Source organism: Cyprinus carpio, chromosome A12, assembly GCF_018340385.1.
Source record: "Cyprinus carpio isolate SPL01 chromosome A12, ASM1834038v1, whole genome shotgun sequence".
Classification (NCBI taxonomy): Eukaryota; Metazoa; Chordata; class Actinopteri; order Cypriniformes; family Cyprinidae; genus Cyprinus; species Cyprinus carpio.
This window is the reverse complement of record NC_056583.1, coordinates 24,437,776-24,454,894: the sequence shown is the minus strand read 5'-3', so window position 1 is coordinate 24,454,894 and position 17,119 is coordinate 24,437,776. Positions and strand designations below refer to the sequence as shown.

Genomic DNA, 17,119 nt, shown 5'->3' with positions numbered 1-17,119 from the left:
CAAAATAAAAAAAACAGTGCACTCTGAAAACCAAAAAAAAAAAAAAAAAACAAATAAAAAAAAAAAAAAAATCAAGTGGAAAAAAAAACAACACCACAGAAAAAAAACAATTTTTTTTTTTTGTTTGTTTTTTTAAAAAAAAAAAATCTCTTAATTTGTTAAATCATCCATCCAAAACCACAAAAAAAAAAACCTGCATAAAAAATAAAAAAAACCAAAAAAAAATAAAAAAACAAAAAAAAAAAAAAAAACAAAATAACAAAAAATTTTGAAAGTGAAATCAAGAACAATCAAAAAAAAAACCCCAAAACACAAAAAAGTGTTCAAAGAACTACAAAAAAACAAAAACACAAAACAAAAAAAAGTGATAAAAAAAAAAAACAACCTAAAAAAAAAAAAAAAAAAATGACTAAAAAAAAAAAAAAATAAACAAAAAAAAAAAAAAAACAGGAAGTCTCTCAAATGCTTTCAAAAACAAAAAAAACAATTAAAAAGAAGAAATCTAATTTTTTTTCTCTATAATAGTCTGAGACCAATTTCTACCATACCATTTAAAAGTATGTAAACAAAAAAAAAGTAGTAAATAATTTAAAAAAAAAAAAAAAATATGAACAATACATCAAAAAAAAATCCTTTTTGACCTACAAAAAAGCAAAAACACATGATCATTTAATTTTGCTTAACTGACTGGAAATTGGTCTCTCCACCAAAATATTCTAAATTGGTTTCAAGACATATTGCAGAAAAAAAATATTTTATTAATATAACAAAAAAAATGTATCATAAATATGTTAAATACTATAAAAAAAAAAAAAGAACAAAAACCAAAAAAACTTTTATTTTCATTAAAAATTACATTTCTGGTCAGTATAACTCAAAAAAAACAAAAAAAACAAAAAAAAAATTTTATGTCGATGATAAAAATAATTATAAATTTCACAAGGATTTCAGAGACACTCTTGCATGAAGAAAAAAAGTGAAACTCTTATTGAGGGCGCTGAGCAAAAAAAGGAAGGAAAGAATCTGGATTATGCTGCAAAATTAATCTACAAACTAAGACAAAAAAAAACAAAGAACCTATGTGTGATTATGGACTATAACTTTTAAATATCAGATTAATCAAGTGACATAAAACTTATTATTTTTGCTCATCATGATTAATGTAATGCTATGTTTACTGTCTCATAGCTTAGAAAAAATTGATACAAACAAACAAACAAACAAAACACTGAAAACAAAATCAAGAAAGAGAGAAAAATATTAATAAAAAAAAAAACCACAAAACACTGGTTGCCAAAAAAAAGAAAAAAAAAAAAAACACCACAATAACCAAACCAAAAACCAAAAAAAACCAAAAAAAAAACAACAAACAAAAAATAAAAAAAAAAAAAAAAAACACCAAAAAACAAAAAAAAACAAAAAAAAAAAACACAAACAAAAAAAAATAAAAAATTGTTTACAAACAAACAAAAAAAACACAAAAAAACAAAAAAAAAAAAAAAAAACAAAAAAAAAAAAAAAACAACAAACAAAACCAAAAAACCAAAACCAAACAAAAAAAAAAAAAAAAAAAAAACAAAAAAAAAAAAAAAAAAAAACAACAAAAAAAAAAAAAACCAAGGCACTTTGAGCTGGAAAAAATATTAAAAAAAAAAACAAAAAAAACCAAAAAAAAACTAAAAAATAAACAAAAAGCACCACAACGGAAACCACAAACAAAAACAAAGAAAGCAAAACAACAAAAAAACACACAACAACCGAACAACCACAAGAAAACAACAAACAAAAAAACAAAAAAAAAAAAAAACAGAAAAACAAAAGAAACAACAACCACCAAAACAAAAACAACAAAAAAAAAAAAACCAAACAACCGAGAAAACAAACAGACACTACAAAACACAAAAAGCACCACCACAGGTACCACAAAACAAACACAACAAAAAACAAAAAAACAAAAAAACAACAACAAAACCAAAAAAAAAAAAAAAACCGAACAAAAAACAACAAACAACAACAAAAACCAAAAAACACAACAAAAAAACCAAAACACAACAAAAAACACAACAAAACCAAAGACCACAACAAAGAAACAACAAAACAACAAAAAAACAAACACCAAAAACCATTACAAACCAGAAAGCACCACAAAAAAGAAAAACAACACAAACACAACAAACAGAAAGCACCACACACAAAAACACAACAGCTGAACACCAAAAAAACAACAAAAAAACACACAAAAAGCACCACCAACAAAAAAACCAAAACAAAAAAAAACAGAAAACACCACAAAAAAAAAAACAAAAACAAAACAAACACAACAACACCCACAACACACACCCCCCAAACAACACAAACAAAAAAAAAAAAAAACACACAAAACACAAAAAAAAAAAACAACAACAAACAACCAAAACAACAAAAAAAACAACAACAAAAAAAAACAACCACAAACACAAAACAAAAAACAAAAAAAAAACAAAAAAGCACAAAAAAAAACAAAAAAAACACCAACAAAAACCAACAAAACCAAAAAAAAAAACAAACAACAAAAAACAAAAAACAGAAAAAAACAAAAAACCAAAAAAACACCACCACAAAAAAAAAACAAAAAAAAAAAAAAACACAAAACAAAAACCACAAAAAACAAAACCACAACACCAAAACAAACAAAACACACACCAAAACAAACACAAAAAAAAAACACACAAAAAAAAAAACCAAAACAAAAAAGCAAAAACAACAAAAAAAACACCACAAAAAACAACAAAAAAAACACAACACAACAAAAAAACAACAAAAAAAAACACCAACACAAAAAACAACACCAAAAAAAAGCACCAAAACAACCAACAAACAACACAAAAACCAGAAAGCACCACAAAAAACCACAACAACAAAAAAACAACAAAACAAAAAACAACAACAACACAAAACAACAACAAAACAAAAACGAACACACAAAAAAACACAACAAAACACCACCACAACACCAAACACACCAGAAAGCACCACAACAAAAAAACCACAACAACAGAAAAAAAACACAAAAACACCAAAACAACAACACAACAAACAAAAAGCAAAAAACAACACCCCAAAACAACACACAAAACACACAACAGAAACCCAACACCCACCCAAAACAACACAAAACCACAAACAACAACACAACAAAAAAAACACAAAACACAAACACAACAACCCAAAACAAAAACACACAAAAAAACCAAAAACAAAACAACACAAACACAACAACAAAAACACCACCACAGGTACCACAAACACCAAAAAAAGCACAACAACCGAGACCAAAAAAACACAACACTACAAACACCAGAAAGCACCACAACAGGTAAAAACCACAACACCAGAAAGCACCACAACAGGTACCACAACACCAGAAAGCACAACAACCGAAACCACAACAGACACTACAACACCAGAAACAACCGAAACCACAACCACAACAGCCGAGACCACAACAGAGAAAACAACACACCGAAACACCACCAGAAACAAAACGAACACCAAAGGTACCACCAAAAACCACCAAACCACAACAACCGAAAGCACAAACACAACAACACAACCGAGACCACAACAACAGAAAGCACCACAACGGGTACCACAACTCCAGAAAGCACAACAACCGAGACAACAACAGAAAGCACCACAGCGGGTACCACAACAACCGAGACAACAACAGAAATTACAACAAAAGGTGGATAGTATTAAAGTGTTTTTAAAACCTTTTCTGTCTAAAGTGGCTGCAGAGAAATTTCAAATAAGATCCATATTTAATCAATTGCCCTTTAGGAATAAATGCACCTGTTAGATCATCGTGAGATAATAAATATCTAATAATTACATTCAGGTATATATAAAAAACAGTGCACTCTGAAAGCCAATTATTTTATTAAAAACAAATAAATAAATAATGTATCAGTGGAAATTGTAACAATCCCAGTGTGCTTTTTTCCATTATTTTTTTGTTTGTTTTTTTTTTTTAAGTAACTAATCTCTTAATTTGTTAAATCATCCATCTGTAACCATGTGTGAAAATTTTCCTGCATATTGAATAAATAATAATATTAATAATAATAATAATAATAAAACAAATTAAGTCTTCTGTACATTATACTGATAAAATTTCGATAGTGAAATCAAGAAGAATCATATACCCACCCCATAAAATGGAAGTGTTCAGGAGAGCTAATAAACACAAACTTTTGCAAACAGTTTCCCAGTGATATTCTTGTCTTGACCCTATACCTATTGTATGCTCTTTAAATGACTATGTCCTTAATTAATATTGTTAACGGCTCTCTGAAAACAGGAAGTCTCTCAAATGCTTTCAAATTTACAGACGACAATTATGGGGGGAAGAAATCTAATATTTTAGAAATTCTAATCTAATTGTCTGAGACCAATTTCTACCATATAATTTTTAAGTATGTAAACAAATTTAAAGTAGTGAATAATTTGAAATAAAAACAAAATATGAACAATGCATCAGTCTTAATCCTCTTTGACCTAAGTGAAGCATTTGACACATGATCATTTAATTTTGCTTAATTGACTGGAAATTGGTCTCTCCAGTAATATTCTAAATTGGTTCAAGACATATTGCAGAAAGGTAATATTTTATTAATATAGGTAACTATGTATCATAGATATGTTAAATACTATATGGTGTTCCTAAAGATAAAATTCTTGGGTTACTTTTATTTTCATTATAAATTACATTTCTGGTCAGTATAACTCAGAAACATGGGATGAATTAACAATTTTATGTCGATGATATATAATTATAAATTTCAGAGGATTTCAGAGACACTCTTGCATGAAGATTGAAGTGAAACTCTTATTGAGGGCGCTGAGCATGAAAGAGGAAGGAAAGAATCTGGATTATGCTCCATTAATCTACAAACTAAGACAAAAGTAAAGAACCTATGTGTGATTATGGACTATGACTTTTAAATATCAGATTAATCAAGTGACATAAACTTATTATTTTTGCTCATCATGATTAATGTAATGCTATGTATACTGTCTCATAGCTTAGCTAAAATTGATATAAAATGCGGCGGACAAAACACTGACTAAATCAAGAAAGAGAGACCATATTAATAGTTTTAATAAAATTACACTGGTTGCCAGTTCGAGAAAAGATTGATTTTATGTTATTATATACCAGTAGGGGAAAGGTTTGTTTTTTTTTTTTTTTTTTTCATTATTATTTTAAATTTTTTCGTTGAGGTTCTTTTTTTTTTTTTTTTTTTTTTTTTTCTTGTTAGGCACTTTGAGCTGGATTTTAGATATTAAAAGTGCTAAACAAAGTTTGGTTAATATTTTACTATTATATAATAACAGAAAGCACCACAACGGAGACCACGACAACAGAAAGTTCCACACACACAACCAAAACAAACAAAACGAGAACACAAAAACAACAGAAAAAAAACTACAACATTAAAAAAACCAAAACAAACCACGGTTAATATTTACTTCAGAAAACCACAAACCCCGGAGACCACAACAACACACACACAAAAGCACCAACAAAGTACCACAACACCAGAAACCACACCAAAACAACAACAGAACAACACCACCACAAGTACCACCACACAAAAAGAACCACAACAAAACCACCACAACAGACAACAACAGACCAAAAACAACAAAAAAACCACCACACCCAACAACAACCAAAAAAACAACCAGAAAACCACCACAACAAGGTAAACACAAACACCCACAACACAACACAAAAACAAAACAACAAACAGAACAGACACCAACCAAACAGACACAAAACAACAACACCAAAAACAAAAAAACAAGAAACACCACAACAACAACAAACCACAACAACAGACCAACACACAACAACCAGACCCAACAACAGAGACAACAACAACAAAAGTACCACCACAAACACAACACAACAACAGACCAAACACCACAAACACCAAAACCACAACACAACAACACAAAAAAACAACACTACAACACAACAAACACACAACACAAACCACACCACAAACAACAGAAAGCATCACAACCGAAACCACAACAGACAGTACAACATCAGAAAGCACCACTACAGGTACCACAAAAAAGGAAAGCATCAGAGACGACAACAGAAACTACAACAACAGAAAGCACCACCCACAGGTACCACAACACCAGAAAGCACAACGACCACCAACAACACAACAGAAACCACAACACAACAAAAACTACAACCACTAAACCACACCACAACACCACTACCACAAACCACAAGACCACACAACAGACAATACAACAACAGAACACACCACAACAGAAACAACAACAACACAGAAACCACCACAACCGAACCACCACAACAAACCACAGTACCACCACCAAACAAACCACAACAAAAACAACAACAGAAAGCACCACCAACCGAACCACAACACAGAAACCACAACAACAGCACAACACCACAAAACCACTACAACACCAACAACAATACCACAGGACCACAAACACCAGAAAGCACTAACACAGAAACCACAACACACAATTAAAACAACACACCCCACACCACAACAGAAACCACAACAACAGTACCACAACAACACAACACAACAGACAACCACACAGCACACAGACACCACAACCGAGACCACTGCAGACACTACAACAACAGAAAACACCACCACAGGTACCACAACAACCGAGACCACAACAGACAACAACAGACAAACCACAAAGAAAACACCCACAACTACCAAAAGGGGAAAGCACAACAAAGACCACACCCAAAAGAAAACACAACAACACCACAACACACAACACACACACAACAAAAGCACCTACCAAAACACCAGGTACCCACACAACAGCACAACAAACACACCACACACAGACCACACAACACCAGAACAAAACCACTACAGGTACCACACACACCCGAACAAACAACAACCAAAACAACACAACAGAAACCACCAACACCACACAACAACCACAACACCACACAACCACACAAAACAAAAGACCACAAAAACAGACCAAAGTACAACAGAACAGCACCACCAAACACCACAGAAAAACAACACACCACCAAAGCACAAACACCAAACCACACCAAGACACAAAAACCACAACACCAGACACTACACCCAAAACACAACCACAGTATACCCACAAACAGAAACACACAACAACAACAAAAACACCAGACACACAACCACACCACCACAACACACACACACACAAACCAAAAGCACACTCTAAGAGACCACCACAACAGAAAACACCACAACACAAACCACAACACAAAAAAACAACAACAACAAAAGTACCACAACCCAACAACCACAAAAAAACCACCAAAACACAAATCACCACAAAAGTACCACAACCCAGAAAGCACAACACACAGAAACCACAACTCCAAAAGACAACAACAACCGGGACAACAACAGAAAGCACAACACCAGAGGTACCACAACAACCGAGACAACAACAAAAATTACCACAAAAGGTTGATAGTTTTAAAGTCTTTTTAAAACCTTTTCTGTCTAAAGTGGCTGCAGAGAAATTTCAAATAAGATCCATATTTAATAAATTGCCCTTAAGGAATGAATGCACATGTTAGGTCATCGTGAGAGCACATAAATATCTAATAAATAACACTTCAAACCATATAGCAAAAAACAGTGCACTCTGAAAGCAAAAATTATTTTATTAAAAACATAAAAACATAATAATGTATCAGTGGAAATTGTAACAATCCCAGAGTGCTTTTTCACAACCCATATTTTTTGTTAAAGAACTTTTTTATATTTATTTTTTTTATTTTTTTTTTTTTATTTTGTGTTTTTATTTTCCTGCATATTGAAAAAAAATAAAAATAATAATAATAAAACAAATTAAGTCTTCTGTACATTATACTGATAAAATTTCAATAGTGAAATCAAGAAGAATCATATACCCACCCCATAAAATGGAAGTGTTTCAGGAGAGCTAATAAACTACCAAAGCTTTTGCAAACAGTTTCCCAGTGATATTCTTGTCTTGAGACCCTATACCTATTGTATGCTCAACTTAAATGACTATGTCCTTAATTAATATTGTTAAACGGCTCTCTGAAAAAACAGGACAACTCTCAAATGCTTTCAAATTTACAGATGACAATTATGGGGGGAAGAAATCTAATTTTTTTTCTCTATAATAGTCTGAGACCAATTTCTACCATATAATTTTTAAGTATGTAAACAAATTTAAAGTAGTAAATAATTTGAAATATAAACAAAATATGAACAATGCATCAGTCTTTATCCTCTTTGACCTAAGTGAAGCATTTGACACATGATCATTTAATTTTGCTTAACTGACTGGAAATTGGTCTCTCCAGTAATATTCTAAATTGGTTCAAGACATATTTTGCAGAAAGGTAACATTTTATTAATATAGGTAACTATGTATCATAGATATGTTAAATACTATAGTACCACAACTAAAGATATAATTCTTGGGTTACTTTTATTTTCATTATAAATTACATTTCTGGTCAGTATAACTCAGAAACATGGGATGAATTATTAATTTTTATGTCGATGATATACGGTACCAAATTTCAGAGTATTTCAGAGACACTCTTGCATGAAGATAAAAGTGAAACTCTTATTGAGGGCGCTGTTCATGAAAGAGGAAGGAAAGAATCTGGATTATGCTGCATTAATTTACAAACTAAGACAAAAGTAAAGAACCAATGTGTGATTACAACAACTATGACTTTAAATATCAGATTAATCAAGTTGACAGAAATTACCATTTTTTTCTCATCATGATTAACAACATGCCACCATACTGTCTCATAGCTTAAGCTAAATTGATACACAAAATGCGGCGGACCAAAACACTGACTAACAACGAAAGAGAGACCATATTAATAGTTTTAATAAAATTACACTGGTTGCCAGTTCGAGAAATAGTTTTAATAAAATTACACTGGTTGCGTAATCATTGTTACCACAAGGTTGCAGAAAGCAATGTTGAACGGTTTTAATTTTGTTTGTAGTTTTTTTTTTTTTTTCTTGTTAGTCACTTTGAGCTGGATTTTAGATATTAAAAGTGCTAAACAAAGTTTGGTTAATATTTTACTATTATATAATAACAGAAAGCACCACAACGGAGACCACAACAACAGAAAGTTCCACACCCAGCACAACAACCGAGACCACAACAGATATTAACAGAAATAAACAAAACGGAGACCACAACAACAGAAAGTTCCACACCCAGCACAACAAACCACAACCACCACTAGAGACCACAACAACAGAAAGCACCACCACAGGTACCACAACAGCCGAGACAACAACAGAAACTACAACAACAGAAAGCACCACCACAACATTTACCCACAACAACAGACCACCACAACAGAAAGCACCACACCACAGAAAGCACCACTACACCAGACCACAACAGCTGAGACCACAACACAGAAAACAGACACAGAAAGCACCACACAGGTACCAATCAACAACCGAGACCACAAACAGAAACTACAACACCAGAAACCACCTACAGGTACCACAACAACAGAACCCACAACGAAAAACCGACCACACCACAACAGAGTTACAACCACACCAGAAAGTACCTCAACCAGACCACAGCACAGAATACAACACCACAGAAAGCACACCGACAACAGAAACCACAACAGACAGAAAACAACAACAGAAAACACCACAACAGGTACCACACAGCTGAGACCACAACCACCACACAACGACAACAAAAAGCACCAACACACTGAAACCAAACACACACAGACACCACAACACAACACCACAACACCAGAAACAACACAACAGTACCAACACCAGAAAGTACCACAACACCAGAAAGCACAACAACCAGAAACAACAACAGAAAGCACACACCACAGGTACCACAACACTACCACAACACCAGAAACACAACAGTACCGAGAAAACAACAGACACACCACACAACAGACCACAACAGACATGAGCCACAACAACAGAAAGCACCACAACAGGTACCACAACACCATAAAGTAACACCGAGACAACACAACACACTACAAACACCAGAAAGCACCAACACAGGTACCACAACAGACACAACAACAACAGACAGCACCACAACAGGTACCACCACCACAGGTACCACAACACACGCACTACAACACAACAGAAAGCACACAACAGACAGGTACACACAACAACAGAAACCACAACCACACTACAGGTACCACACAAAAAGAAATAAAAAAGAAAGTAACAACAATGGTATTATGAAATACAACAGACCCACACAACAACAGAAACCACAAGGTACGACCTGAGAACCACAACAGGTATTACAACCCAGCACCACAACAACACAACAACAGAAGACAACCACACAGTACACACCAACAACAGAAACACCACCACAGGCACTACAACACCAGAAACCACCACAAAAGGAGACCACAACAACAGAACACAACAACAAGAAAGCACCACCAACAGGTACCACAACAGCAGAAAGCACAACAACCGAGACCACAACAACAGAAAGCACCACAACAGGTACCACAACACCAGAAAGCACAACAACCGAGACAACAACAGACACTACAACACCAGAAAGTACCACTACAGGTACCACAACACCAGAAAGCACAACAACCGAGACCACAACAACAGAAAGTACCACCACTGCTATTACAACTTCAGAAAGCACCACAACCGAGACCACTACAGACACTACAACACCTGAAAGCACCACTACAGGTACCACAACAGCTGAGACCTCAACAGACACTACAACAACAGAAAGCACCACTACAGGTACCACAACACCAGAAAGCACAACAACCGAGACCACAACAGAGACCACAACAACAGAAAGCACTACCACAGGTACTACAACACCAGAAAGCACCACTACAGGTACCACAACACCAGAAAGCACAACAACCGAGACAATAACAGACACTACAACAATGGAAAGCACCACTACAGGTACCACAACAACAGAAAGCAAAACAACCGAGACCACAACAACAGAAAGCACCACTACAGGTACCACAACACCAGAAATCACAACAGCCGAGACAACAACAGAAACTACAACAACAGAAAGCAGCACCACAGGTACCACAACAAAAGAAAGCATCAAAACCGAGGACCACAACAGAAACATTACAACACCAGAAAAAGCACCACTACAGGTACAACAACACCTGAAGACCACAACAACACTACAACAACAGAAAGCACCAACAACAGAAACCACAACACAAAAAGTACAACAAAACCGAAAAGCACAACAAACAAAACAACAACACAAAAAGTTTACCACTACAGGTACCACAACACCAGAAAGCACAACAACTGAGACCACAACAGAGATCACAACAACAGAAAGCACCACCACAGGTACCACAACACCAGAAAGTACCACTACAGGTACCACAACACCTGAAAGCACCACAACCGAGACCACAACAGACACTACAACACCAGAATGCAAGTATAAAGGTACCAGAAAGTACCACTACAGGTACCACAACACCTGAAAGCACCACAACCGAGACCACAACAGACACTACAACACCAGAAAGCACCACTACAGGTACCACAACAGCCGAGACCACAACAGAGACCACAACACCAGAAAGCACTACCATAGGTACCACAACTCCAGAAAGCACAACAACTGAGACCACAACAACAGAAAGCACCACAACGGGTACCACAACTCCAGAAAGCACAACAACCGAGACAACAACAGAAAGCACCACAGCGGGTACCACAACAACCGAGACAACAACAGAAATTACAACAAAAGGTGGATAGTATTAAAGTGTTTTAAAAAACTTTTCTGCCTAAAGTGGCTGCAGAGAAATTTCAAATAAGATCCATATTTAATAAATTGCCCTTAAGGAATAAATGCACCTGTTAGATCATCGTGAGATAATAAATATCCAATAAATAACATTCAGGTATATATAAAAAACAGTGCACTCTGAAAGCCAATTATTTTATTAAAAACAAATAAATAAATAATGTATCAGTGGAAATGGTAACAATCCCAGAGTGTTTTTTTCAAGGTTACTAATCTCATAATTTGTTAAATCATCCTTCTGTAACCATGTGTGAAAATTTTCCTGCATATTGAATAAATAATAATATTAATAATAATAATAAAACAAATTAAGTCTTCTGTACATTATACTGATAAAATTTCAATAGTGAAATCAAGAAGAATCATATACCCACCCCATAAAATGGAAGTGTTCAGGAGGGCTAATAAACAGAAACTTTTGCAAACTGTTTCCCAGTGATATTCTTGTCTTGACCCTATACCTATTGTATGCTCTTTAAATGACTATGTCCTTAATTAATATTGTTAACGGCTCTCTGAAAACAGGAAGTCTCTCAAATGCTTTCAAATTTACAGACGACAATTATGGGGGGAAGAAATCTAATTTTTTTCTCTATAATAGTCTGAGACCAATTTCTACCATATAATTTTTAAGTATGTAAACAAATTTAAAGTAGTAAATAATTTAAAATAAAAACAAAATATGAACAATACATCAGTCTTAATCCTTTTTGACCTAAGTGAAGCATTTGACACATGATCATTTAATTTTGCTTAACTGACTGGAAATTGGTCTCTCCAGTAATATTCTAAATTGGTTCAAGACATATTGCAGAAAGGTAATATTTTATTAATATAGGTAAACTATGTATCATAGATATGTTAAATACTATATGGTGTTCCTAAAGTATAATTCTTGGGTTACTTTTATTTTCATTATAAATTACATTTCTGGTCAGTATAACTCAGAAACATGGGATGAATTAACAATTTTATGTCGATGATATATAATTATAAATTTCAGAGGATTTCAGAGACACTCTTGCATGAAGATAAAAGTGAAACTCTTATTGAGGGCGCTGAGCATGAAAGAGGAAGGAAAGAATCTGGATTATGCTGCATTAATCTACAAACTAAGACAAAAGTAAAGAACCTATGTGTGATTATGGACTATGACTTTTAAATATCAGATTAATCAAGTGACAAAAACTTATTATTTTTGCTCATCTTGATTACTGTTATGCTATGTATACTGTCTCATAGCTTAGCTAAAATTGATACAAAATGTCATCTTGATTAACACTGACTAAATCACAAAAGAGAGAACCATATTAATAGTTTTAATAAAATTACAATGGTTGCCAGTTCGAAAAAAAATGTTTTAGTGCAGGTCTTATTGGAATGCTTAAAAAAACTAGTGCAAAAAAAAAAAAAAAAAAAAAAAAAAAAAAAAAAAAAACAATTCCTATGTGAATCTTTGCTGCTTCGTTTAGCCAACATTTGGAACTGTCAACCAATTTAAATTAGACAGGTTTCAATCTTTCAGATTTTCAAAACACAAGTGAAGTCTTTTTTAATTATTATTATTATTTTATATACTGATACCAGTATTCATTGTTTTAGTGAGGTTGCAGTGTCAATGTTGAACGTTTTTAATTTTGTTTGTAGTTTTTTTTGTTATTTGTTTTTCTTGTTAGGCACTTTGAGCTGGATTTTAGATATTAAAAGTGCTAAACAAAGTTTGGTTAATATGTTATTATATAATAACAGAAAGTACCACAACGGAGACTGCAACAACAGAAAGCAAAAGTTTGGTTAATATGTTATTATGTAATAACAGAAAGCACCACAATGGAGGATGTTACAACAGATGGAACGACAATTACAGGAAGTACAACAATGGAGACAGAGAAACAAAACTGAAACACCACAACAATAACACAAAAGTACCACAACAACACCACACACCACAACCTGAGACCACAAACACAAACAGAAACAGAAACAACTCCAGAACCACAACTACAAAATACAGCTACCCACACCACACCAGAAAGCACACAAACAGAACCACGAAAACACAACAACACAACAACCGACAAAACAACAGAAAGTAAACAACAGCTATTACAACATTCAGAAAGTACCACCACTGGTATTACAACTTCAGAAAGTACCACAACCGAGACCACTGCAGACACTACAAACACCAGAAAGCACCACCACAGGTACCACAACATATGAGAAGAAAGCAGAAACTATGGTAACACAAGAAAGAAAGAAAGAGCAACAACCACCAGAGAGCACCACAACAGACCACAGAGACCACAACAGAAAGCACCACCACAGGTACCACAACACCAGAAAGCACCACAACCGAGACCAAAACAGACACTACAATGCCAGAAAGTACCACTACAGGTACCACAACACCAGAAAGCACAACAACCGAGACCACAACAGAAAGCACCACTACAGGTACCACAACAACAGAAAGCACAACAACCGAGACCACAACAGGTAGAAAGCAACACAAAAGCACCACTACCCTGGTATTATACATTCAGAAAGTACAAGAAAGTAAATCAGAAGTGTGGAAAGCTACAGGTAAGACAACCTGCAACAACAGAAAGCACGACCACAGGCACTACAACAGCAGAAAGCACCAGAAAGCACAACAACCGAAACAACAACAGACACTACAACACCAGAAAGCACCACTACAGGTACCACAACAGCCGAGACCACAACAGACACTACAACAACAGAAAGCACCACCACAGGTACGACAACATCAGAAAGCACCACAACCGAGACAACAACAGACACTACAACACCAGAAAGTACCACTACAGGTACCACAACACCAGAAAGCACTACAACCGAGACCACAACAGAGACCACAACAAAAGATAGAATGACAGAAGGTACTTCAACAGGTGAAAAAACAACAGAAGAGACCACAACAGACACTACAACACCAAAAAGCACCACCACAGGTACCATAACACCAGAAAGCACCACAACAGACACTACAACAACACAAAGCACCACCTCAGGTACCACAACTACTGAAAGCACCACAGTGACAGAAAGTACAACCACTGGCACAACCACTCCAGAAAGTACAACAACAGAAAGCACCACCAGAACTTCAGAAAGTACAACATTGGAAACCACAACAACAGAAAGCACCACAACTGAGAGAACAACAGAAATTCCCACAATAGGTTAATAGATTTAATGTCTTTTTAAAGTATTTTCTGTATACAGTGGCTCTAGATAAAATTCAAATAAGATCCATATCTAATAAATTGCCCTGAAGGAATAAACGCACATGTTAGTTCATAGTGAGATTCTATTAAATAGCATTATAGAAATAAAAATATATAAAAACTATGCACTCTGAAAGATAATAATTTTATTTAAAAATGTATTAATGAAAATGGTAACAATCACAGAATGCTTTTTTATACTATTGATTGTCTTTTAATAACCACCCTTACAATTATTTAAATCAGCCCTCTGTAAAAATGTTTAAGGATTCTACTGCATGTTTATGAGAGAATACAGTTTATGACTTCTATTGATTACATATCTGTAGAAGAATCAAGAATATATCTACAGCATAAAATGGAAATGTGTAGGACAGTTAATAAAGAGTATCTTCTGCAAACTAATTCTCGGAGATGTTCCCATCTTGACCCTTAATTGATTTTTTACCAATTATTTTAAATATACTGTTGTTGAGGCTCCACTTATGAAAAAAAAAAGGATTGTTTTCTTTGTAATAAATATCAGATTAATATTTAAGGAAAATATCAGGCTTGTAGTGGAAGAATAAACACACAGGTCATCATGAGATTCTAATAAATGATATTCAGGTATATAAAAACAGTGCACTCTGAAAGTGCATTCCTTGACCCTATCTTGACCCTGTACCTAAAGTATGTTGTTTAAATGACCTTAATTAATATAGTTAACAGCTCTCTGAAAACAGGAAGTTTCTCTGATGCTTTAAAATTTACAGCTGAGAAAAAAATAAATAAATAAATTGACTGGAAAATTGGTCTCTCCGGTAATATTCTAAATCGGTTCAAGACATATATTGCAGAAAGGTAATAATTTATTAATATAGGTGACTATGTATCAAATAAATATTAAATACTATATGGTGTTTCTGAAGAATCAATTCTCGGGCTACTTTTGTTTTCAATAAACATTATACTTCTGGTCAATATAACTCAGAAACATTGGATGAATTAGCATTTTTACGCTGCTGAAATACAATTAAACATTTCAGTTGATTTCAGAGACACTGTTGCATGAAGATAAAAGTGAAACTCTTATTAAGGGCGCTGAACATGAACGAGGAAGGACAGAAGCTGGATTATGCACATTTATTCTTCAAACTAAGTAAAAAACCTATGTGTGATTATGGACTATGCAAATCATAGTCCATAATCACACATAGGTTTTTTTTTTACTTTGTTTGTAGTAACAGTAGTTTTGGAGCCCTCATGAGACACAGACTATTTCTCCTCCCACAGTCAGATCCTCCTTACATAACATAAATATAGCTGGGTAATTGTGGGATTTTATATATCGTTGGAAAGGTCTAAGACTCCTAAATAGATATTTGACCAATCTTTGTTGTTAAAAAAATATGTAGGAGCAGTAATAGATTAATTTATGACAAGAGTGCACCTCAAAACATATACATCATAACAGGAGTTATGACCTTTGTCACAAAAAATCTTTCTTGCTTCCTTTTACCCTATCACATGTTTTAGCAATCATCATAAATTATATATCATTTGAAAGCTTAAAACCTCCAAATTCATCCTGTGAAAACCATTTTGAAATCGGACACTGCGTTACCATGGAAATCTTACCTTAAAATCTTTTAGCGAGCTCCTCCCCCGCTTTGTGGGAGGTGTCATATTCCAAATATATTACAGTCTTTTAGAATCAAAACTTTAGAAAAAAATACATATCGCTGGAAAGGTCTGAGTCTCAAGATTCCATATTTGGAATATAGACATAATATTGAGAGAGAAATTGATACATTTGTGACAGAAAAATTCATCAAAAAATTCAGTGGAGTTTGAATGGCATCCGGTGGCTGTTTGTGGTATAACACCTAAACAAAATTGCATAGGAACCTCAGTTTTTTTTATACCAACTTCAAATTTGGAACACAAATTATTTAGACATAGGG

At 33.9% G+C, this 17,119-nt stretch overlaps 2 protein-coding genes across 2 annotated transcripts in view; both read left to right on the top strand.

The window, feature by feature from the left end:
* The window catches only part of LOC122147066 (mucin-22), a 21,710-nt gene extending 20,517 nt beyond the window's left edge, over nt 1-1,193 (top strand). The window contains exon 8 of the mRNA XM_042768081.1: nt 1,189-1,193. Within this exon, the coding sequence (XP_042624015.1) occupies nt 1,189-1,193 (5 nt within the window). The remainder of the gene's footprint in view (nt 1-1,188) is intronic.
* Nucleotides 1,194-10,318: 9,125 nt separating this feature from the next.
* LOC122147065 (integumentary mucin C.1-like) lies at nt 10,319-15,133 on the top strand. The gene is made up of 6 exons (XM_042768080.1): nt 10,319-10,358; nt 10,449-10,670; nt 11,379-11,480; nt 11,575-11,862; nt 14,263-14,418; nt 14,856-15,133. The coding sequence occupies exons 1-6, from the start codon at nt 10,319-10,321 to the stop codon at nt 15,131-15,133; spliced, it is 1,086 nt and encodes a 361-aa protein (XP_042624014.1).
* The last annotated feature ends 1,986 nt before the right edge of the window (nt 15,134-17,119 follow it).